Source organism: Mustela erminea, chromosome 18 (assembly GCF_009829155.1).
Source record: "Mustela erminea isolate mMusErm1 chromosome 18, mMusErm1.Pri, whole genome shotgun sequence".
Lineage (NCBI taxonomy): Eukaryota > Metazoa > Chordata > Mammalia > Carnivora > Mustelidae > Mustela > Mustela erminea.
The window spans coordinates 48,293,516-48,319,020 of NC_045631.1; the positions used below are offsets into that span (position 1 = coordinate 48,293,516).

Consider the following 25,505-nt stretch of genomic DNA (forward strand, 5'->3'; position numbering starts at 1 on the left):
GAAAGCCCCAAAGGAGGAAATTCATAGCTGCCAAGTGGTTCATGGGAGTTAAAATGTAGGGCCTGGAGCTAAACAGGGAAGGTTGGTTTCTTTCCCCATCTGCTTACTGACTTTCCAACAAAAGGCAAATGAGGAGACCAATCCCCAGCACATGAACAGTAATGATCTGGAGCCTCAAAAGACATGGCCTCCATGTTCTGGCTGGCTAGAATACGGATGGGCAAACCCTTGAGATCCTGAGAGGTGATCGTCTTTCTGAGTTAGCGAGTAGGTAAACAAAGGACCGTTCTAGAGCCAGCAAGTAGAGGAAAGCAGGAGAGCAAAACTCCTGGTAACCCAGACGTGGAGCAGACAAAGGAGCTGACAAACAGCAAGGGGCCAGGCACGGAAGGGAGCAAAGAAGTAAAAGCCACGGTCTGAGCTGCCTTCATGCCTCTGGGGGCCTGTGCAGGGGTGTGAGAGAGGCCTGAAGATGGGAGGCCTCTGGGCCATCTAGCTGCACCCCACCCCAATTCATGGACTAGCCTTAGTCTGGCACCTATTCTGGAATCTTCATATACATTCCAGGTTCAGGATTCTCAAAGAATCAAACAAGAGAGGCACCTGGGTGGCTCCGTCATTAAGCGTCTGCCTCAGGCTCAGGTCATGATCCCAGGGTCTTGGGACCGAGCTCCACATCAGGCTCCCTGCTTGGCGGGAAGCCTGCTTCTCCCTCTCCCACTCCCCCTGCTCGTGTTCCCTCTCTCACTGTCTCTCTCTGTGTCAAATAAATGAATCAAATCTTATTTGGTTCATTTATTTGACAGACAGAGATCACAAGTAGGCAGAGAGAGAGGGGGAAGCAGGCTCCCTGCTGAGCAAAGAGCCCGATGCGGGGCTCAATCCCAGGACCCTGAGATCATGACCTGAGCTGAAGGCAGAGGTTCAACCCACTGAGCCACCCAGGCACCCCACAAATAAAACCTTTAAAAAGGAAAAAAAAAAAAAAAAAAGAAAAGAAAGAAAACAAGACAGCAATACTGAGCGCTGGTGGCCTGCATTTCTAAACCAGTGAAGAATGATGGGGCCTCACAGCAAACATCAGCTCTGAATAAGACTGGAAAAGTCATGTCTGCACAGCAAAAACAATGCAGATGCTGAGATCTACGTGTGGGTCCTGATCACATCACAGAAGCCCTAAGGTAACAGGGAGGGGACTAGAATCCCAGGCTCCCTTAATTCTAGGTTAATGTTCTTTCTACTCTATTTACTTTTAATCTTAAATAGCAAAGGGTGTTTTTGTTACAGCCAGATGCCAAAGAAGCAATTAACAATCGGGCTTTTTATGGTAACAGTGGGTTGATTTTTTGCAAGTCTGGTGTCCTATCTATAGCTGCTGATTTCATCTAGTAAATCTTATACATGGCCTATAATTAGGGATATACTTGCCAAGAGAGGGAGAGAGGTAAGGGAGAGGATTTACCAGAGGACTCCTTTAATCAAAACTCAAGATCAGAAATGAACATCCAGCTGAATGCTTTTATGAGAAGATGAAAAAAAAAAAAAATCAAACCACTGGGTCTTAACTGAAATATTCCGGTCACTGCAAATCTTTCTCCCTGTTTCCCTCTATCCTTCCCCACTCATACCCCTAACCCCCTCTCCCCGTATCCATTCCACTTGAAATCATTTTCTTCCATTCTCGCTTTTCTCGCTTCAGTCTGTGAACCTAAATATCTAAATTGCCGCATTCACACATGAGCTGACCTTTCATCTGACCTTTTACATTTTTCAATACATTTGTGGTTTGTGTTTCTACAGCTTCTGTACTATTTTGGTCCTGATTCAAACTCTGTTACATGATTTACATCATTCTTTATAAAAGACCGGGATTGTTTTTAGGTTTTAAACTTTCATTTCTCTATTTTCAAACGAAGCTGGTAAACCTCCACCGTCATCTCCAATATCATGAATTCCACACTTGCCCACATTTTGCTTTTTTTTTTTTTTTTTTTATAAGGACACCAATCACATCAGATTAGGGCCCATTCAACCTCATTTTAACTCAATTCCTTTGGTAAAGACACTATTTCTAAATAAGGTTACACTCTCAGGTACTGGGGGTTGGGACTTTAACATATCTTTGGGGGGGGATGGGGGAGGGAGAGATACAATTCAGCCTGTAACAGTGGGTCATCATTTTCACAAGGCAAATCTTACAGGGTCCCCGGTAACCAATTCTTTTGTAGCCTGCACACACAGTGAGTCACCAAGCCCTGGACCTCACCCTGGCTGCCGGTGGACCCACTGGGTGATGAAATCTCTTGCCTCCAGGCTGCCCCATGGATAGCTCCCAGAGCCCAGAAGCTGGCTGGAGGATTCTAGATTCATCTATAGTGACAGCTCTGGCTCCAGACCCTGTTGGTACCCTTCCCCATCGCAACCACCCCCGCCCAGGCTTGGCAGATGGCAAACTGGACTCTTGTAGTTAGTTAAAGCCCATCTGCATGGAGGGAAGTAAGCGGGTACCAGGGCTGTCTCCCAGTCCAGGCGGACCAAACCAGTGAAGGGAAGGAAAAATTCTTCCTCTACCTTTCAAGGTCTTCCAGCTGGACTAAGAATTAAATTTAGATGAGATGGATGGGTTAACCTAACAGAAGAAAAAATTCCCAAATTTTATTATCCATGCACAGAGGGCCAATAATGATATTGAGACCTGGAAATGGACAAGGCTGGTTGTTTTCATACTTTTTCGACGAAGAGACAATAAACCTATAAGGAATTGACATGACAAAGAAAACTTCACTTTGGGAGCTTCCGTGAGGAAGGCATTCTAAACAGAATTTGGGCTGGAGTAGTAAACTGGTAAAAATGGAACTGGAGGGGGCACCTGGGTGGCTCAGTCTGCAAAGCATCTGCCTTTGGGTAAGGTCATCATTCCAGGGTCCTGAAATCAAGCCCCACATGGGGCTCTCTGCTCGGCAGGAAGCCTGCTTCTCCCTCTCCCACTCTCCCTGCTTGTGTGTGCTCTCTCTCTCTCACCGTGTCTCTGTCAAATAAATAAATAAAATCTTAAGTTGCTTATAGAGGTGTCTGCACCCTGAATTTCTCATCTCTGGTGATAAGGATGTTTCTCTATCTCCCCATACAGGGTGGGGACCTTTCACAAGGGAGATTTATTTCCTGCTTTCAGGAAGACAGAGGAGGATCTGACTGTTCTCCTTTTTTTTTTTTTTTAAGATTTTGTTTTTTAAGTAATCTAAGTAAACTAAGCTAGCCATGTGCCCCAGAGCCATCTTCTTGTACAGCTAACCTCTTAAGTAACTTTTTTTCCCCCACTTCAATACATTTTAATTTAAATTCAATTAATTAACCTGTAAGGTATTATTAGTTTCCAAAGGTAGAGTTTGGTGATTATGTAACACTCAGTGCTCGTTACATCACGTGTCCTCCTTAATGTCCACCCTCCAGTTATCCCATTCTTAAGTAATTTCTATTTCAAATAATCAAAGGCCAACATGGCCCATTTGGAACAGCCTCCCCTTGGCCCCAACATCGGCCTCCCCTTCCACGCAGGCACATCTTTTTTGGAAGGCTTCCCCTGCTCAGAGCCAGTGACACATCCAGGCTTCATCCTTCTTGCACTTGGACAAAACAGAACAAAGGTGAAGTTAAGGGGCTTCTTACTCAGTGCAGCCCTGGCGAAACCGTGTCCCTGTGTTTGCTAGAATCAGTCTAACCCCCGGGAGGTGCACGAAGAAACCTCCAGGAGGTCTTGGCCTGGCTGGAGCTCAGTTGGTATCTCAGAGGCAATACGATTAGTCAATGTTCACCGAGACATAAAGTCTCCGTGATTAATTATTCTTTCAATCTGAACCACAAAGGACTAAATCCAATAGGGGCTTGCCCTGTTAATTGAAATTAGAAGTTTCTGATAAATGTTAAATGAAATAGGGCTAAGCAGTAACTGGCTAGAAATGTTACATTATGTAACTATAATACTCGGTCCTAAAATAGGAATGAACTAACAACACTTATCAGGTTTTTTCCCCCTGCGTTCTTGGAGTCTTCAAGACTCCAGAGGGATGTAGATATTCACACTCCCCATCAATGAATGGCATTTCAACCAGGTAAAATTTAGCCCTGAATTTGGACCCAGATTTCCTGAACTTGAATCCTAAAAGGAATGCACATAAAAAGTATGGAGCTTTCAAAGACGCTAGTCACAACAGACCATATATTAAAGGAACCCATTCATATGAAATATCCCAAACTGGGACATTTACAGAGAAAAAAGATTAGTGGTTTCCTACAGCTGGGGTGGGATTGGGAGTTTAAAAAATAAAAAAAGGAGAGGAGTGATAGCCAAAGCATACACGGTTTCTTTTTGAGGTGATGAGCATGTTCTAAATTTGAGTGTTGTGATGGTGCCCGCATCTGTGAAAACAAAAAAATCCATCAAATTCTCTACTCGAAATGGGTGACTGTACGGTATGTGAACTCTTTCTTAATAAAGCTGTCGAAATAAGACAAAACAAAACTAAGAAGCTTTCAGAGTGTTTGAGAACTGACCTAAAACTTGACTTAAAAGGTCAGCTGGTATGCATAAGCTTAAAAAACAAAAAACAACCACCAAAAAAACCCCCACAACACCAAAAAACAACCCAAATGCAAATTGTAGCACAAGCAGCCAATTCTTGCTTTGTTAGCAGTTAATACCTAAAGTGTTATTTTTAAAGCATTTGCTCTTGGCACTAGAGTGTACCACAAACACTGAGCGATTTGTGCTATTCCTCTGCAAAGTGCCTTAAAGGAACTTGACTCATAAAGTGAAACTGACAGGTAGAAAGGCACAGAAAAGGGGCAAGCGTTGGGGAGGTGTTTTGGTGCGTGTCCTGAGCCCTTCTCAGTTATAACTCAGTGCCAGAAAACCCCCCAAAACTCTCTATTTGAAGGAGAGGCCATAAGAATGGAAATTTTATGCATAAACCACAAAATAATTTAATAGCCCCTAGCCATGAGGGTGACCACTGTCTTGCCTGTGAGGATGGAGGGAGATATTAAGTCGAAAGAGAGTCCCTAGCGCTGATCAGAAGAAAGAAAAGGATGGAAGGAAAAGAAACCTACTTGCCTAATGTTTATCAGATGCTCCCTGGGCACCAGAGCCCGCAGTCAAGCACTTTAGATATGCGGTCATTTAATATTTGCATAATAAGAGACCTGATTGAGGTGATTTAGGGTGGGGACCCCAGGTAGCCTCAGGATGGAACTGGTACCAGAAAGCTGTAGCCGCTGAGAGGGTAGGAATGCTCAGCTCCACCCACTGACCTCTGGGGAGGGCCAGAGCAGGGCTGGAGATGGAACCAGGAAAACTTTTGACAAGATCTAGAGAGCTGCCAGGTGGGTGGGGGGTGTGGCATGTCTGGGGACCTTTTGGAAACCTTCCCCACCCACCCCCGACCTCGCCCAACACATCTTCCGCTTTGCTGTTCCTGAGTCCTGTGAGCCTTCCTGGCAAATTCTCCAACCTGAGGCAGAGGTTGTGGGAACCCCCCACCCTGGACTTGAAGAGGTGGTCCTTTGTGACTGGTGTCTAAGATGGGAGAGCTCTTATGGGACAGAGCCCTTGAACGTGTGGGGTCTGACACTAACTCCAGGTAGTGTCAGACCTGAGGGAGTGGTTGGTCTCAGGGCAAACATCCCAGAATTCTCCCAACAATGTCTGCAAAAACAGAACATTATCTTCATTTCCTGTGATGCCCAAGGGAATGCCTGTGTCCTATTCCTGGATGGCCTCGCCCCTATTTCTACCCCAGCTCCTGCCACCGGCTCTTTCCACAAGCCCCCTCCTTCAGAAATCTCCAGACAGGGGCACCTGGGTGGCTCAGTGGGTTAAGCCTCTGCCTTCGGCTCGGGTCATGATCTCAGGGTTCTGGGATTGAGTCCCATATTGGGCTCTCTGCTCAGCGGGGAGCCTGCTTCCTCCTCTCTCTCTGCCTGCCTGCCTGCCTACTTGTGATCTCTGTCAAATAAATAAATAAAAATCTTAAAAAAAAAAAAAAGAAAAGAAATCTCCAGACAGGCAGTAGGCATCCATCTCTATGCTCCCCTGAAAACTTTTGAGGCCACTTTTCAGTCTTGTCCCCGCCCCAGAGGGTGGCAGTGCTGCAGATTGGTGGCTTGGCAAAGAGTTGGCTTTTTCTTTTTCTTTTTTTTAAGATTTTATTTATTTATTTGACAGAGATCCCAAGTAGGTAGAGAGGCAGGCACAGAGAGAGGAGGAAGCAGGCTCCCTGCTGAGCAGAGAGCCTGATGTGGGGCTCCATCCCAGGACCCCAGGACCATGACCTGAGTCAAAGGCAGAGGCTTTAACCCACTGAGCCACCCAGGCGCCCGAAAGAGTCATTTTTTTTTGCAGATGTTCCAGTTTGTGTAATGACTTTTCTTGGAATCCACCCTTCACATGGCTTTGGGGGTAGGCAAGAATCGTAGCCCTAAAATGACTCTGAGAAGTCCCCTGCCCATCTCCACATACAGACTAGGAGCTGGGGAGGGCGAGCTGGGCCCCCTCTGTCAGCCCTGGGCATAACCTGGCCTCAGTGACTAGCAGATGCCTGTGGAATGCGGAGTCATAGCCCCTTTGTCCCCAGCTTTGGGCCTGCCTCCCAATTCTAGAGCAATAAGAGACGGCTCTCTAAAATCCTGTTATGTAACACTAACCTGTTCCTTTCCGCACGAACACATATGACTCGGTATTTTTAAGATCCCCTAATCAAAACCGGTACGGTCACTCAAGGGCGCTCTGGAGAGCACCACGGGCTGACAGTGAGACACCGGCTATCCCAGAAGCCAGCGCGCCGCGTTCTCCCCATGCAGGGGGTGGGGGTGGGGGTTCAGATTTTGCTCCGTTTGCAGCTTCTCAACTGGGGCTGCTTGCCATGGATTGCTCCCGCTCACTCTCCTTTTCGCAGTGCTGTTCGGACAGAGCCAACGAAGCATGAACAGCCTTGATCCATACGGAGGATGTACAGTTTGGCCCCCAGATAGCTGGATAAATCAAAAGCTTGTAACAGACTAACAAATATTCTTGATGAGTTGCAACATGGCAACGGCGATCAGCACTGGATTAACTGTCCCTAAATCTAGCTTGCCTCTCATGTACTGTATTATTTTGGGAAACCTGGACCTCCAACGGGCTAGAGATGTTCACTCAGCCAATCAATTTGTAATCTGAAGGCACTAAAGGATTTCCATTTTTAAAGGGTAGATGTCAAACTTATTTTAGCTTTAGAATCCATTTCATTTTCCCAAATATAATATTATTGGGACTCCCAATGCATGTATGAGGCAGGTGAAAGTGACAAGAGGATCCCTATAGATGTAGAGGATGTAGAGCAACCTTTGCTGTTTGATACAATGTATTTCATTGTTTAAAGGGCCCAGAAGCACCTCTGTGGGATTCAAGGTTCTGCGGAGCAGAACTGAGGAAGCAACAGAAAAGGCTTGGAATGAGATACCCCCGCGTTCAAATGTCTGCTGCAGCAACTATGTATGCCCTGTGTCAGTTTGGGCGGGTTATTTAAATCCAAGACTGTTGTGGGGATGATGATAGCACGGGAAAAGGAATGTTTCCCAAACTGGGGTTTGAGGGTGTCTCTTTGGGGGCTATGAAAAAATTTTTTCTTTAATGGGTTCCTGCATTACTTGGTTTAGGAAGGCCAGTTTTTTGTTTTGTTGGTTTTTTTCCAGACTAGGTTTGTTTTGTCCAGCACACTCATTTCTGGAATAGCTGCAAAGAGGAAGTTTTTCCCCAAACATGGGGAATGGAGTTCCAGCAGATCCTTAAGCCTATGGGGGGTTGAGGGACCAGAAAGACCCTTTCTCCTATTTATCCTGTCTTTCTCCACAATTCTCCATTCAAATGATCTGTGAGACTTGGAGTTAATGAGGTACATTTAGGGAGGGAACAAATGGAGGGTTTTTCAAAGATAGACAATAGTTGTTTGTACCTCCAGCTCTACTGGAAGGAGCCAGCTTGAGGGTAGGGGGGACACCTCACTCTTTAGGGATGGATACTTTGGGATCTGAACTGAAGCTTCCTAAAACTTCTAGCAAGTTACTTAAGATTCTCTGAGCCTTGGGGTGCCTGGTGGCTTAGGCACTTGGGTGTCCTACTCTTGGTTTTGGGTTGGGTCACGGGACCAAGCCCTGGGTTGGGCTCTGTGCTTGGCATGGAGTCTGCTTGTCCCTCTCTCTCTGCTCCATCTCTCTGTGCTCTCTCCCTTTCAAATAAATAAAATCTTAAAAAAAAAAATTATCTGAGCCTCAGTTTCCTTATTTATAAAATGGAGGCAATATCTATTCTATTGGATTGTCAGGATAAACAATAAAACAACTCAGCAATGACTTTTATTGTTCTCAAAAGCTAGTATTTTTTTTTTTTAAGATTTTATTTATTTATTTGAGAGACAGCATGAGCTGGGGGGCTGCAGGAGGGGGAGAAGCAGACTCCCCACTGAGTAAGGAGCTTGATATGGGGCTCAATCCTAGGACCCCAAGATCATGACCTGAGTGGAAGGCAGATGCCTAACCAACTGAGCCACCCAGGAGCCCCTCAAAAGTTTGTTCTTGCCCCTCTTTGTCTGGGTTTAGCAATTCTGTGAGTGATCTGTTGAAAGTTCTAAGACCCAAGTTAATGAGCTAGTAATTGTATGCCTTTCTCTGGGCCCCTTAACAATACAAGATGGAGACAGGCAATTTAATAGTACCTATTCTTTCCTGGATATTTTTGGAGCAGAAACTGAACAGTTGTACTTGGAATCTGAATAAACAGGAGGAGAGAATCGCTGGGTCAGGTCTTGTGTCTCAAGAGGAAAAATACAACCTCCATCATCAGACTTGAAGCCACAGATCCTTGGAGAGCAGGTCAGGAAAAGTCTTAGACAAGATTGAGCCGAAGGACCTGCTGGACACCAATCAGTCTTAGACTGGAGGAAATTAACGTAGATCAGGCTCAATCTGAAGCCAGTCCCTACCTCAGAAGCAATTTAGGAAGAAACTGAGCAAATGTATATTATAATTAACAACACTGGCTGGCAAGGAAGACATTGATGTGACTCCCCAGGTGGTATCAGATTTCAACAGGTGGAATGAAAGTCAAAGGCGTTGACCCCTCCTCTCAGTAGGGAAGAGGTGGTCTTCCTGCTTACCTTCCTATTTCCTTTTCCCTCACAAAATAAAATAACAGTAAAATGGTATAAAAACTGGAACACAGGAAATGGAGCTCTCTTAGGCAGAGCTGCCTTCCCTTGAATAAGAGAGGTGACAAGATTTTGCTCCTCTTGGCCATGGGGGAAACACACTGGGTCACCTGACTCCGAGGGTGGGTCATCTCTGACCAGGAGCTCCTTCCTGATATGCCAATTAAACCCAACCATTGTCCACATGGGTTATGGCATGAAAAAGGTTGGGAAGCTCTGCTCTGAGGCCACTTCCCCAAGCCTGGTGCAATGACATATAGGTCCTTGGATCCTATCTTCCTGCATCTAGTTTGGTAGGTCTAGGGTAGGGTCCAGATATCTCCATTTTTTTAAAGCTGCCAAGGTGAGTCTGACCTGATTTGGGAACTCAGCTCTAAGGGCTAAGAAGTTCTGATGTTTTCATTTAATAATACTAAAAATAGCAGAGGCCAATGTCACTGGTCCAAGTCCTGAGCAAGTTGTGGATTTAAAGCCTGTTTTCTTGAAAGTATGAAGGGAGGGACGCCTGGGTGGCTCAGTGGGTTAAAGGCTCTGCCTTCGGCTCAGGTCGTGATCCCAGGGTCCTGGGATCGAGCCCCACATTGGGCTCTCTGCTCAGTAGGGAGCCTGCTTCCTCCTCTCCCTGCCTGCCTCTCTGCCTACTTGTGATCTCTGTCTGTCAAATAAATAAATAAAATCTTAAAAAAAAAAAAGTTAAAAAAAAAGAAGAAAGTATGGAGGGAGATTCTCCATGAGATAGAACTTGGTTGCATCTGTTCACTTTTGGCTGAAACTCTTGGGCCTTTTGGCCCCTACTTTCTTCTTTTTAAAGTCTTAAACGATATTCTTCTAAAATATACCCAGTAAGAACCTTGGACGGTGACAGGCTGCCCAAACAGCCCTGGGTACCACCTTGGGACTCTTGTGCCACAGACAGCCTGCAGTTAGCACAACAAACAGTAAATGTAACTTCTAAGTTTCTTAGAGATGAAGTATCAGAGACACATGTTGTTCTGAATTCCGGTAACCCAGTAACAGAAGAAATAACAACCCATTAAAAAAAAAACAACAACAACAATCTTAGTAATAAAAATGGCTGTAGTTTCTGAAAGAGCTCGCTGTACCTGCAGAGGATTCTGTGATCTTGGGCACTAGAGTCACTGGAACCAACCCTCTGTTTCCCTTCTTCATTCAGTCATGCCGACAAGTAAAAAGCAAAATGTAAACAGATTCCCAAAGGACCATTCGCAACAGCCACTTTCTGGCGACACATGGTTCCTCCTGAGCAGTCATCCCAGCAACATATCTGCAGACCTCAACGCCAGAGTCCAAGCAAGGTGAAGGGAACATTTATGAAATGCTTACGGTGTGCCAGGGACTGTGCTAGTGGTTTAAATGCCTTGCCTTTCACAGCACCCATTCCATCATCTCTCCATCCACTCATCTGAAGGAAGGAAGAGACACAAGATCCAGTACTTGGTGGCGATGCAGGGCAATGACTGTAACCCCCTAGGAGGCGTCACAGAGCCAAGGGCACCTTATTACCTTGGGGTCAAGTCATTTTCACACGGAAAGCATGGGTGGGATCCCCAGGCACAGGCTCTAGAGGTTACCTCTTGCACAGACCCCTCTACAACAAGCCCAGTTGTTCCTCCCTGTTATGGCTGTTTTGCTTGTGTGAGTCCTCCCTGTTGGGACATGGAGCTATTTCCCTGAGGACTTTTCCTATTGAGTCAATGACCCCATGCTACAATCAGCAGCTCCACTCCTGGCAGAGACTTAGAATCTCTGGTTTTGTCTGGCATTAGGAATTAATTTCCTCAATTTTGTTTGACCTACTTGGTCTGGCCTTTCACTACCAGATTCAGTTGGTAAGATCTGCAACTACTACGCTAGGCACTGAGCTCCAGGGGACCTCATTCATGCAAATTACTGTGGCAGTTTTTTTTTTTTTTTCCTTGAAAAATTAAAAACCCTTCCTCTAGGATGGAGTTGGGCAGTCCTGTTTTCCTAGTAAATTCGGCTTTGCTTAAAACATTGCAGTAGCTCCACATAATTAAGGCCAAAAGAGTAACAGTCCTTTTAAGAATCAGCACTAGGCAAGGTACTTTGGTAAGACTCGGTGACCTAGCTTTCTTTCGTTTGGAAGAAATGAGATCTAAAGAGACTACTATTTGTTCCTGGGGAAGTGAGCTGTCAATTATTGGTCCAAAAATGAGGTGGCCAGGATTATTGAGGACTGGACTGCTGTTTAATACCTTTTGACTTCCAGAAGTTTCTGCCATTAACAAAATATTGCTGGCGAGATGGTTGAAGGCTACTTGTTCATGAAAGGGGTAGAGCGAGAGGGAAAGAAGCAGAATGATGGAGTGGGAGGATCCCCAACCTCTTGGCATCCAGAAACCTGCCCTCACCATCCCCTGGGTTAGCCTCTCTGATGCGGTCATGAATGGAGTCCCCTTGCCTGGTGGCTGGTGACCTCTGCTTTGAAAGCCGGTTGCTACTTGCAGAATAAAATCCAAATTCCTGAGCTTGGCATTCAAGGCCTTCCATCCCGGTTAGACAGTTAGTTATTCGACCCTTGCATTACTGACCCTGGCATTACTGACCCTTGCATATGCACTGGGATTCCTGTTCCCTCCGCCCTCGCTACACTGCTCTTCAGTCTCCCTGATCTTCAAAACCCAGTTTGCTCCCATACCAGTGCAGAAGGTGATTTCACATACTTTTGGAGTGGGGACCACTTGCCTGTATCTAGCAAGATTGAAATCCACATGCCCGTTGACCCCACACATTCAATTTTAGAATGTGATCGACGGAAACATTAGAACAACACAGCAAAGATATCACAGGAGATGCTATACTCTACTATAGACCATACTATACTATAGTGTAAGACATCATATGAGATACTACACTGTATGGTAATAGCAAGAGTATGGAAACCCTCTACCTGTCCACCAGATGAGGAATGGCACAGATACAGCATAACCGTGCGACGGCACATCACGTAGCCATCATGTCTCCAAAATCTGCTGGAGACACGCGTGCGGCCACGAGAAGATGGCAAGCTTACAGGGTTAGTGAGAAAAGGCACATTGCAAAGTGGCACAGCGTGGTCTAGCTGCAGAGTGTGGGCTTATCGTTATAAAATGACGTCACTTATGCATCACGTTTAAGTTTAAACATCGGAACAACGGCTACCTCTGTGATGAAGCATCCTAGGACATTTTTTTTTTCCCCAATGTTACCTATTTATATGTTGGAATTCTTTACAAGGCCCACATATTACTTTGTAAGCAAAGAGCAAAGCTTATCATTTCGTAAAGGCCCAACTCAGATCCCTCCACTCGATTCAATTGGCCCTGACCATCGTGTCGCGAGGAGTGAGCAGTGTTTTGGGGGTGGGGGGGTGGGGAATCTCACTTGGTGGTGAAACCACCTCTCCTGCTGCCTTGGGCTAGTCCTTAGCCCTTTTCCCTGTGAGACCTTCTTATCTCAACTGGATCACAGGCTTCTTGAAGGTGAGGGTGTCCCACTTTTTCCCTTTTCGTCTGCTGCTCCAGCTACTTCCAGAGCATCCCCCTACCCTAAGTGCTTCCCTCTCTAAAGCAGGGGTGTCACAGAGACCTCCCCAAGGAGGAGGGCTCAGGGGTGTGAGAGGCAACAGCTGACGATGTTAGGGTCTAGGACCAGGGAGCCCTTGGGCAGCCGAGGGTCCCTCCCCCTCTCCACGGCAACGACCCAGTCAGTCCTTCAACTACCCAGAGGCGCCTGGCCCCAGCGTTGGAACCCGTCACAAGTCAGCTGCGTTACTCTCAGAAAGAAACAGATGGACCGAGGGAAACGTGGGAAATGACAGTCACAACACAACAGCAAATTCAACTTGACGGCATGCCCCAGCACAAGGCAGCTGGGTTCAATCTGGCCATTTGGAGATCGCTGAAAATTTTTACCACCCTCCAACGCCAACATGAAGACCAAAATGAGGATATTTTAATTGGAGGGAGCGGCATAGTTTGGGGGAACTACTTTGTACCAAAGAGTACAGAGTGTGACAATATTTACTGATTTGGTCTCTCTGTTCCCTTTCTGGGGCCCATCGTCCTTGGCAAACAGCATTTAATCTCTCATCCTTGGTGGTTACTGGAAATGTCAAAGGTTCCTCTCTGTTCTGTTCCTTCTCCCTGAAGAGAGAATTCCATGGATGTTTAGATCTGTGTAACCAATGAATTGGCTGCTGGTCCGGAAGACTCTAGAACACAGGGGCCTAGAGACTGAGTTCCTTTGGCATCCAACTCTGGGGGAATGGTCTACATCAGGTTCTGTCTAAAACCTGTCCTATCCTAAACTCAAGCAGACCACATCAGGGGTCCATGCTTCTAAGACCACCTCACATTAGTCTTTCCCTTCGTCTCTGAGTTCAAAACATTGTAAATTTCTCCAGTAACATGATTATGCTCTATTTATCACTGGGAAGAGGGAGACTTCTTTTGCATCCCCCAAAGTGAAGGCAAGGAGGAATTTCTATCATCTTATAAAGAAGACCAAGCTCAAAGGGTAGTAGAGATGAGACACAATCATGGCCTCCCCAGCCTCTGTGCCTGGCAGCACCTGGCACATGGTAGACCCTTAGTAAATGCAAACTCCAGATCCACAAAGGAGTCTTGCTCCCAACAGGTTTTACTAAATCTCCTTCCCATGGACTGATCTACAGCAGGGTTTCTTGACCTAGTCACTGCTGGCGGCCAGGGCTAGATCATTCTCTGTTGTGGGGCCACCCTGTGCCTTATAGGATGCTTAGCAGCAGCACAAGACGCCGAAGTCCCTCCCTCCCCTGCTAGTGGTGGCAATCAAAGATATCCCCAGACACCTGCCAGATGTCCCCTGGCAGGAAAAACTGCCCCCAGGTGAGAACCCATGGTCTAGAGACTCCCCTTTGCTTTATATAAATCGATGAAGATTAAAACACGAAGGAAGACACAATAGAGCACCAAAACGCCCTCTCCTTCCCAACTCCCTCCGCCGAATGATTACCTTCCCCCCCAACCTCTGCCTCCCCAGCTCTGCTTTCCAGCAGAGGCATGTCTGAACATTTAGAAGCACATGACCCCCATATCTATGTCCCTGGGGGAGGGCTGTGGACGGCTGCCCCTAGGAGGCCACCAATGCTACCACTGTCTCTGGTCAGTCAAGGAGGCAGGGTGCTGGACTTTACACTCAGCCCACACCGCCAGCCTCCGAGGTAGAGCTCTTCACACCTGACCTTTGGAATTGTCCTGGCTGGGCTGGTCCTATGGGCTGGGCATCGGGATTTGTTCCTCTGCCCCCAAACTGCCAACTCAGCTTTGCAGGGATGAACTCACGGTGTGTGTCCTCTGCAGATGCCCTGCGACCTATTGTACAGGGTTTCCTCATTCCTGAGCTGGGATCTTCACCTTGAAGCCTTGGCAGAGCATGAAAGGGTTGGGATGGGGCTCTTGGCAGAGGACAGAAGCCTGGTATCAACTGTACAGCCCTGCTCAGATTTTTGGCTTCGCTTCCTCTTTCCTGCTATGGGGTGCTAATGTCACCGGGCGCAGGGCGCTTTGTGACTGATGGGGGCAGGGCCTTGATGGGGCCGTGTTGAGGTTAACGGAGGGGCTCTCTGTTTCTGAGAAATCACACCCTTCTTTTTTTCCTTCTCTGTAACAGAGGCGCGGCCCCGCCGACTCCTGCAATGGTTATGAGAACAGAACCCGAAGCTGACAGGCTCTTGGGAGTTGGTGCTCAGGCCCTGGCTGTGGATGGGAAACAACATCCCTGCAAAATGAGAACGAGGAGAGTGCCGGGTTGTCACCTGATCCCGCCTCTCCAGAGTGTCCTTCTGCATCTCTGGTTCGTGGTGGCACAAGGCTCCGTCGGGCAGAGGGCACCCAGCGGAAAATTCCCAGCTCCAGTCACCTTAACGAGAAAGGCATTCTTGCCTCCTGTGTGGCTCGGACGTTTCCAGGGAGAAAGGGAAGGAGAAAAGCAAGCCCTTCTGTCCCCTGCCTCAGCCCGGACAGCAGCGTGCGTGTGACCGGAGCCGGGAGGAGACACGACTGACCCAGATAGCCCCGGTCTGAATGCATAAGCATCAGAAATCTCAGACCAGAGTCAGCCCACCAGCGCCTCAGCTCCCTCCATGGAAAATGTGTTCCCATTTATGATGCTGACATAGTCAACTTACAAAGATGGATTGGAAGAAAACGCCTGCAAAGCTGTACGCCTCAGATTAAAAAAAAAAAAAAAAAAAAAAAAAAAAAAGAACTCTGATTCACAACTGTTAGCTTAATGGTAACAAATTCATTTTCTTTGATAGCACTTGCTCTGAAATTGCTGCTGCGGGAAGGAAAAAAAAAAACAAGGCCCCCGGCTTTCACTTATTCATTCAACAACCGTTTGGTAAGCATCTGCTCCGTGCTGGTGCTGTTCTAGCTGGGGAGGAAGGGTGATGGAGTAGACAGCTCTTGTTTTCATGGGGCTCAGGACAGACCTGTGAGATCGTATGAGTAGCAGGCTCTGTTGATGGTCGATGGGTTAGTGGGGGGCCCAGGAAAGGCTCCAGAGGGGAACAACCCCAGCTAAAAGGCACACAGAGGTGGGGAGGACCAGGGAGTGGCGAGGGCAGAGGGCCCTGCTCAGGGACCGGGCTTCCTCCCAGCCCGTGAGGGTAGTTTACAGCAGAAAATGACCTGGTCAGTCATTTTACAAGAAAACCCTTGTGGTGGGGAAGGGGATATTCATTACCTATATAGCGTGCCGGGTAGAAATTTATTTGGAAATGGTTCGCTTCTGCATGGGTTGTCTCCCTTGTTCTCAGGGCCTGGCTGATGACACACAACCAGAACAGCCTAGAAAACGCTTCTCTCCCTTCCCCCGCTCCAGGTGGGTTGCTATGCAGTCTGGATTCTGGAAGCCGAATGATAGGAGGTTGGGGCACAAGGGAGTCCTAGGCAGCACGCTCCCAATTATGCGATTCCTTTGTGGTCTAACTGCTGGGGCAGATGAGGAAGAATTGCACCCGCAGCCCAGGCCCGTGATCCTCTGGGAGGCAGTACTTGAAGCAGAGTGTACAGGGCGGAGCCCTCTGGGGCCCCTTTCTTCCACAGCTGCCAAGAAACCCTGAGACTCCAGGACAGGCAGGGGCGGCTCTGAATGGAAGAGCTGAATCCCAAGTTCCATTAATCTCTGGTGAGATTTTCCTCCAGGGCAGGGTTTCCCCAGGGTGTCACTAGCCTTAGCAATGGGGGACATCAGGAGCCAGATAATTCTCTGGTGGGGGCGGGGGTGCCGTCCTGCCCAATGTGGTATGTTTAGTACTACCATCCTTGGTTGCCGGTACACCCCCAAGTTGTGACAACCAACGATGTCTCCAGACACCGGAAGCATTCTTATGGAGTGAGACTGCCCCTGCGTTGAGAACCACTGTTTCCAGAGGATGGTTTTGCATTCTGGTCTTGCTGGACCTGGCAGCAGTGCTCAGTCCAACGGATTACGTGCTTCCTCTTGAACCTTGCCCTCCCTTGGTGCACCCTCCTTGTTTTCCTCCAACTCTCTGCTGGGTTCCCCGTAGATTCCTGGGGCCTCCCATCCTCTTCCTGATCTCCAAATGCTGCCATCCCTTCATGCTCAGACCTGAACCCCATTTCCTGCTTCTACTTTATGCTTTCTCCCTCTCATTCATCTCCAGCCCTGTCAGTATCTTCTGTTTTCCAATTCCTACCACATGAGTCATCATCCCAGATCTCTCATCTATGTTCTCGACTTACTTCTACTTGTTGTGGATGTCTCGTTGGCATCACAAAACCCATCCATCTTTCTCATCCCTGTCTATCTGCCGGTCGAGCCATTAAACCTTCAGTCGTCCTGATACCTGCTTTTCTCTCGTCTTCATATCCAGTCCCTGACCACTCCCTGTCAGTTCTTTCCTCAAAACATACCTCAAGACCATCTGTTCTCAGCCCTCCAGTCCAAGCCACTACACAACGTGAAAAACCAATAATGCAGAAAACTCCAACGACCTCCGTGACTTCCTGACGTCCACGCTGCTTCTTTCCAGCCCCTTCTCCATCCAGAACAATCTTTTATAAGCACAAATCAGACTATATGACACTCAGCTTTCGTTTCTGCAAAGGCATGCCACTGCACCTGAATAAGATCTAAGTGTCTTAACATGGCCCCGTCCTCTCATTGCTGCTGCTGCCGCCATGTTGGTCTTCCTCCGCTTCCTCATGTGTGTCACACATGTGGCGCCCCACATGCTATTACCTTCACCTGGAGCACTGTCCCCCAGCTCTTTTTATCCTGTGGGCCTCGGTATGTCATTCCTTCTGGAACATCTTTACATCTTTCCTGATCCCATTCTCTCTTTTTTTTTTTTTAAGATTTTTTTTTTTTTTTTTAAGTTAGTTATTTAACAGAGACAGAGAGCACAAGCAAGGGGAACAGCAGGCAGAGCGAGCAGAGGGAGAAGCAGGCTCCCGGCCAAGCAAGGACAATGATGTGGGACTCGATCTTAGGACCCCAGGATCATGACCCAAGCTGAAGGCAGCCGTTTAACCAACTGAGCCACCCAGGCAACCTGCGATCCCATGCTCTTAAATTCAGTTTTCCCATCATGCATGCTTCCTTATGGCACTGGTGACTCTCAGGTCCGTCTGTCCTCATGTGATTTTCTATTGTTGGCTCCCTGCCAGACTGGAAGGAAAGGGAAGAAGGGACCCTCAGTTGGCTATTCTATTCATTCCCATGTCGCCGTCTTGACACTCAACGAGTATTCAGCAAACACTTATTGGATGAATGACCAGTCACCTCCTGCATCCTTGAAAGAATACTTGACGACCAAGAAAAATGAAGGACTATGAAAAATGAACTAAGAGCTCCTTGCTTGTCTGTGTACATGAAAAGAAGCTTTCCGGAGCTGGTTCCTGGGAGCACGAAGCACAAGGAGATGAATCAGGCACCCGCTGACTAGAAATGAGACTCGTTGATTTTGCCATTAGTATTCCATATTTATCCTAAGACTTTCCACCCAGTCAGGAGGGAACTCCCTAAGTCCCGGGCAGATCACACCAAAGCAATCCAAGAGGAAGAGATGAAATTAGTTCAGTGTTCTTCCTGGGAGACCCATGCTCCTAAAGAGGTCAAGATGCCCAGGAAGGACAGCAGCCCCCACGCAGGCTCAAGGAGCCGAGGAAGTGATGGGGCACTGCTCAAGCCATGTGTCACGCTCTGATGCACCATGAGAGCCCTGGTGGACCTGCTATGAAACCACAGAAGTATCTCCTCCATAGAATGAGACAAGGGGAGGCCACGTTTCCCCTCCTCGTCTGCAGGCTCAGTTATGTGGAGCATTTCACTTGGTTTTTCTAAAAATTCATGAGTGCGGTTGGCTGCGGAGCGCGGTGTCAACGGATGACGTTACAACGCTCAGCCTTTGAGTCAAACCGAGAGTAATTCACATCAGCCTCTCCCAGTCTTTTGAAGAAGGGACAGCAGCTGCACAGCACATGCCTGCAATTAAGCAGCTAAGCATTTGCTAAGACCAGGTTAGAATCCCAAAATGTGGAGGGGAGGGGGCAAGGAAAAAAAAAAAACCCACAAAACTGAACCACATTGGGAGCCCAGTTGGTAAGAACAGTGGAATTCATTTTCAACAGGTTTATTAATTATGTCTTAAATCAGCCTTAATGAATCCAGGAGAAGAGTGTCAAGGTCCACGTGTTACCGCTCCAGGATGAGTCTGGGGCCCCGAGTCCACACATATTGTGATTGGCTGTCCTGTTGCTAAACAACCATCATTCAGGGAGGGGATGTCACTTACAAGAGGACGGTCACCCACATCCCACCAGCAGCTGTTCATAAAGTGCTAGTGGGATATCAAGGGTGACTTGTACCAACAGTAAAATAACAAGGTTGGGCTGAGGCAAACCATGGATTGCGGTAGGGTGGGAGCTACAGAAAAAAAAGAGGCTCTTCGGTTTCTTCCCAGCTAAGAATGAAAAAAAGGAGAAAACCCTCTCAAAGGCACTTCTTGTTTTGATAGAAAGTTTCTGTGTCAAGATGAGCTGTTGGGAGTTTCAATATTCACTCAGAGGATGGAGCGAACATTTTCTTTGGGTTACACATAGAGAAACACGTAAAACCCAGCCCTGGCCCCCGCCCCCCACCCCCCCAACCCCAGACATGGCAGGCGGGGAGGCAGGCCGCACAGGTCCTGGCTAAACAGGAAGTCCGAGACGGCTGCTGCTCGACAGAGGCCCGGATGCTGGATGGTTCAACCTGGTGCATGTTCTGCTGCCCAGAAGGATGGCAGAGTGGGGGAGACAGGAAATGGAAATGGAAATGGAAATGGAGTGGCAGCCAGGGCCCCGAGGAGTAGGAACTTAATTTTGAGACTCACATTAAATAATCCAGCAAGATGTGAGGCCGAATTGAATCAACACGGAGATGGATGAAAGTCTCCCAGGTTAAGACTCACTTCATAAATATCGGCTGAATGAGCGAGTGACTCTCTCCCATCTGTCATCCCATTTATGGCTTACCTCCGATTCTTTGTAGTAACGTTCTGGAATCTCGTCACAGGCGATATCAATAAAGCAAACTTCTCTCTCTAGGTCTTTGGCTTCATTGTCAAAAATCTGAAAGAGCAGAGCGACAGATCAAAGGTTAGTATCCTCAAGGTGCCCGCGGTTGGCAGGACCGTGGAATAACACCCTGCAGAGCATCTTCACATGGCTCGGTGCTCCGGCGGGTGCTCTCTGCCTGCCTCAGAATGTGCACGGATCATGAAAGGCGTTGATTCATCGCTTACGTTTTGTCACATCAGAGGCAGGTACAATATCCATCACTGCTTGGTGAGGGGCAGAAGGAAAAGTGGTCTGTTTTTAGAAGTCCAAAAGCGGAGAAATAAATCTCTTCCAAAAGTGTCTTCCAAAAAACGAGGTCTGCTGATTGTTGGCAGTGAATCTGAACAGGGGGAGTGGAGAGGCTACAAAGGGTCTGGCTGCCGAGGAGACAACGAGCAGTAATGCAGCCCAAGATTTATGGAAGAGAAATGTGGGTTTTCTTTTTTTTTTCCATTAACATTTTTATATATAACTTCACAAACAACACAGGCTCTTGCAGGAAAGACAGATAAATGGAAAGAAAATAAAGACGGTCCACAGCCTCATTACTCAGGAATAAACACACCTATTACTCTTGATCATTTAAGAATATGATTTCCAGGGCGCCTGGGTGGTCAGTGGGTTAAAGCCTCTGCCTTTGGCTCAAGTCATGATCCCAGGGTCCTGGGATCGAGCCCCACATGGGGCTCTCTGCTCAGCGGGGAGCCTACTTCCCTTTCTCTCTCTCTGCCTGCCTCTCTGCTTACTTGTGATCTCTGTCTGTCAAATAAATAAATAAAATCTTAAAAAAAAAAAAAAAAAGAACACGATTTCCTTGGGACGTGCCGGACTAAGAAGGTAGAGGTTGGGGAGAAACTGAGGCAGCTTTCTGCCTGACTACTCTAGGTTCCACTGGTCCCAGGATATTTATCACTTGCAAAGAAATATATAAGACAGCCATATACATACATACATAAATATTTTTGGTGGAAATATTAAGTTCTAGTTTTTCCTATTGCCATTTTGCTGAACTACAGGGATGATCCTCCCAGCCCCCCTGAAGGGTGGAAAACAGATTATTTTCAAAACCACTTCATCCTTGGAAGTCATCTTAGCTGTGTCCCTACTGCACTCTTTGGCTAATTCCTGCAGGAGAATCAACCGTGAACACTGATTAAATCTGATTCTTCGGTAGAGAATGAAATATTTTGGAAGCACAGGGTGGTTGATGCTTAAGAACATTCTCTTGACACAAATTCGGTGCCTGTTAATAACATGATCTCCCACTGGACAGCACGTGTCACGCCCTTTACAATGCCACACGCTCCTTGGTCTGATTCTCCACCTGAAACTACTCGTCCTTCCCAAACACTTCCTGAATAATATTTGTGTTGGTATTTGCGCTTCAAGTCTGATGTGTGCGCTGTTGCCTATTTTCTTCTCAAATGGGCAGAGACCGGACTCTTCAGCCTTGTCCAAGGAGACGGACTGCGCAGTCTCCCCTGAGGGGGGCCACTGCGTTTTCCTTAAAGGGAGAGAAGGACAGGTTCTCGGATCACCTCTGGCTCCTTCCACTGCCACTTGAAGTCAAGTGCTTGGGGGGATACTCCTAGAGTATTAGGAAGGACAGGTGGATGGCTTTGAAATGAAACAGGGTGACTGCAGGGACACGAGTTCAAGTTTGAGTAGAGGACTAAATCGTAAAATGAAATACTAGGTCTCAGGTTGTTTGCTTGAGTCTCTCTCTCCCCCTCTCCCCACCCCCAATCTACCCACTCTTCCCTCTTCCAAGAGAAGAAAGACGTGTGCCTCGTTAACAAAACAAAACAAAATGAAACACCTCAGAGGGAAATGAGCTTCGAGAGAGTAAATTACAAAAGAAGTTGGAGAGATGTGACATTCATTTATTGGTGGTAAAATTTATGGTACTGGAAGAAGGGGAAATAAAGAGGGGTTAAGGAGTTACTGAGAGATTGTGTGGCTTTTCCTAATTGAATTCAAGCATTTTTGATCACCTATTATACTGGTTATCATATTATTGCCTCTCCGCTGCCGAGTCACCCGTTAGTCTCTGCTCGGAGCTAATGGACTGGACCCTGGAGGCACTTCTTCACAGCAAGTAGGACATGAAGCCATTACCGAAGGGACCCTGCATGAAGAAGGGGGTTTCTCTTCCTGGTTTTGGACCTTCTCCTGCTGCAGAGTCTCTCAGTGGGGACACTGTGTGGTTCTGTCTCAACTGCAGGCCCTGAGCACATCATGGCCTGGTGGCCTTGCAGCTCTGGCCTTTACTGTGACCTTCCACATGGACCACCATGGGCTTGAGGGTTCACAGTGGCCGTGGCACTCTGACTCTACACACCTGCCCGCCAGTCTCATCTCACCAGCGCCCAGAGGGCTATTTGCTACTGCCTAGCAACTGAGAACCAGCTCTGGTCCAGGAGACCCAGTCAACTTCTCCAACAACCGGTGGGCTATGACCATAACCTCTCCTGTGAAGTATCTGCCCCAGCCATGGACAGGGCCTTCCCAAGTTTGTTCCTCCTTGTGTCTTTTCCCTCAGCCTTAGGTACCCTTTGGAGTTCTTGTTACTTCTTTATAGTTACTCCTATCAAAGTTGAGTAATTCCTTATACTACGCTCTCCCTTATTCAAATTATTGTGTGCTTTTATGCCTCCTGATTGGGCCCTGATGTAGAATGAAGGATTTGCTACAAAGAAAGAAGAGACTAGAAAAGCCAGGGAGGGGAGATACCTCCATGGAGTCAACAAGTACAACATCATCAGGACCCTGACAGAAAACCAAGCTGAGAAAGTTCTCATATTTCAGATGAGAAAACCAAGGCTCAAAGATGTAAAGAGCTTTGCCTGAGGTCGCAGGAGAGAGTCAGCAGAGAAGTTCAGCTTCAGGGCAAGTCTCCGACCTTCACAACCAGCCTCCTCCTGTGACAAAAAGCTGCCTCTTGGTACCCAACCGGGAAGATAAATACCAGTCAGAAGTGCTTCCTGCTTCTTTCCAGAAAGATGAACTTGGAATCTGGTTCTCTCCCTGCTACTAATAAAATGTATGATCTGAGTCACTGAGTTGGAGAACTGCCCCCCCAAACCTGGAAACCTTTCTGCTTTGTTGAATAGCAGAAGTAGTAGAGATACTAGTGGGACAATCTACGCAGGGGCCCTTCAGCTCGGATTCTGGTCTCCTTCCTTAACATGACACGTCATTTGCATTGAAGGTGAACTGCCTCTCTGTGACCCATTTCAGGGCAGGGCTCCCAGCACTTGAACAAAGCCACAGAAAAATCACTTTGAGGCTTGAGATTTAAAAATCTCTTCCGGCTTGAGATTATAAGAGTTCTAATTTTCAATAAATAATTAATCTCTCAGTGGTTAAGAGATTTTCGGGAGATGCTCTTAGATGCTCAAGAAGTGCCTATTGAATTAATGGGCGGGATTAGCTTTTACTTTCCAGAGAGGAATCTAGGGCAGGAATAGGACTTACTAATTGATCTCTGTTTCCTTTTAGGAGCAGGGGTTCTATTTCCTTGCTTGTGAGCACCCTAACTTTAGGTCATTCTCAAAAGGGGGTTCAACGGAGAGTGGAAACTTCACAGTATTGGCTGATAGGGACTATATTGGGAATCAGGTGAGCTGAGTTTGAACTTGGGCAAGAACTCTGCACCTCCTTGCGGTCTCCATATTCTCACCTGAAGATAAAAGGCTTTGCCTACATGGATGGGTACCAGGAAGTCACGAAACATCCTAGAATTGTACCCCAAATCTGGGGAGGTGTAGTTTTCTGAAGCAAGGGCTCAAGCCCTTTTTCATCTAATTATCCAAGAGATCTGTGGCCCCAGTGAGGTTGTGCTCAAGAGACCCAGATGACCACTACAATTCTTTCCAGTCACTATGTCTGATGTTGAGTGACCGACCTATGGGTCATGCTGGTCACCTGCGTCTTGCTTTTTGGCTCGTTCCTTCTCTACCCCTTCACCCCACAGCCAGCTGACCCGGGAGGTGCACAGTGGGGCTGCAGCAGAGAAACAAACAGGGGTGGTGGTCATGACAAAGCATAATCAAAGCCCTTATCCAGGGTGAAACAGTAGAATTTTCATGCTCAGTATAAGGGCATGATCTAGAATTAAGCCAACAGTGTTGCTAAGTGAGGCTAAGTCAGGCCCCAGAAGAAAAGAGCAAGAGTAGTTATTCCCCCCATATTCACTGGGGGGCTTCTCCAGCAGGAATGGCAGGAGCTGCCGGAGATCTGGTCAAACCATTGGCTCTTTGAGCTGGAATACAAGATCTGCTGGGACAACTTCATGATGAGGTGCCTCTTGTTGAAACGTCAAGTCAAAACTCCACCAGGACTGCATCTGACACAGGTTCTATGCACCTTGATCTTCTTGGGAACTCCCTGGGCAGAAGCTGCTCCCGTCTGAGATGGGAGTTGGGTTTGGGAGTTAATTGCGATACTCTCCCTAGGTCCCCTAGAATAATGCTCCCATCTTCAGGACACGTCCACCCATGGATGATCTGCAGTGGATTTTGGTGCCAATCTGGTTGACTCTCCTGACCTCCCCCCATGGCCACGAACACGCAATAAACAAACTCCTTTTGGTATGAACTGAGCAACATGACAACGAGAAGGCGATCTCCTGAGTAAATATTATCTTAAAGATTCCAAATAAAAAGAGAGTAATCTTCCCTTTTTTGTAAAGCATTAAGAACATTAAGCACGCAGCACCTTTAAGATCTTAATGTACTTTGACCTACTAAGCTTAAGCTTTGAGAATTTATCTCAAGAATCTTAAATAAAGGAAAAGATTTATGCACAAAGATTTTCACCCTGACATTATTTTAATGGCAAGGAAAAAAAGACAGAGATAAAGGAAGAAAACAGTTTAAATATCCCAGAATGGGAGAACAGCCATGTAAAGTACAATAAATCCATCGGATGCACTACTATGTAGTAGCCATTCTTAAAAATGATTTTCCCAGGAGAGTATACATGGGGGTGGGTGGGATGGAGAAGGGGAGATACCCCATATTTTTTTTAGATTTTAAAAATTTATTTATTTATTTAAAATAAGATTTTATTTATTTATTTGACAGACAGAGATCACAAGTAGGCAGAGAGGCAGGCAGAGAGAGAGGAGGAAGCAGGTTCCCCGCTGAGCAGAGAGCCCGATGTGGGGCTCCATCCCAGGACCCCGGGATCATGACCTGAGCCAAAGGCAGAGGCTTTAACCCACTGAGCCACGCAGGCGCCCCAGATTTTATTTTTAAGTATTCTCTATAGCCAACACGGGGCTCAAACTTACAACTCCAAGATCAAGAGTATGCAGCATGGTGCACTGACTAAGCCAGCCAGGTGCCCTGAGATACCCCATATTCAACATGAGTCATGTGGTCATAGCTCAGAAGGCAAAGGTCCATTGATAAATATGGAATATGTTTTAACAATGCACTAGATTTCTTCCTTGAACAGGGATGTCCTTCTCAACTATTAAATCTCGCTTGTTATAGTCCAGGGAGGGAGAGCACTGAGTACATTGGCTTTCCAGAAATCTCTAATTCTGAGAATCATGGATTCTACGTCCTTATTCTCTATCATGGTTACTTTTGTGGTTAAGAGTCAAGCTTATTTATTTATTTATTGT

The 25,505-nt window shown here is 47.1% G+C and overlaps 1 protein-coding gene across 3 annotated transcripts in view; it reads right to left on the reverse strand.

Annotated features, from left to right (window-relative positions):
• Positions 1-25,505, reverse strand: part of PITPNC1 (phosphatidylinositol transfer protein cytoplasmic 1) — a 257,099-nt gene that overhangs the window by 29,033 nt on the left and 202,561 nt on the right. For all 3 annotated transcript variants that reach the window (XM_032320018.1, XM_032320019.1, XM_032320021.1), the window contains exon 6: positions 19,787-19,882. In XM_032320018.1, coding sequence (XP_032175909.1) covers positions 19,787-19,882 — 96 coding nt within the window. The remainder of the gene's footprint in view (positions 1-19,786; positions 19,883-25,505) is intronic.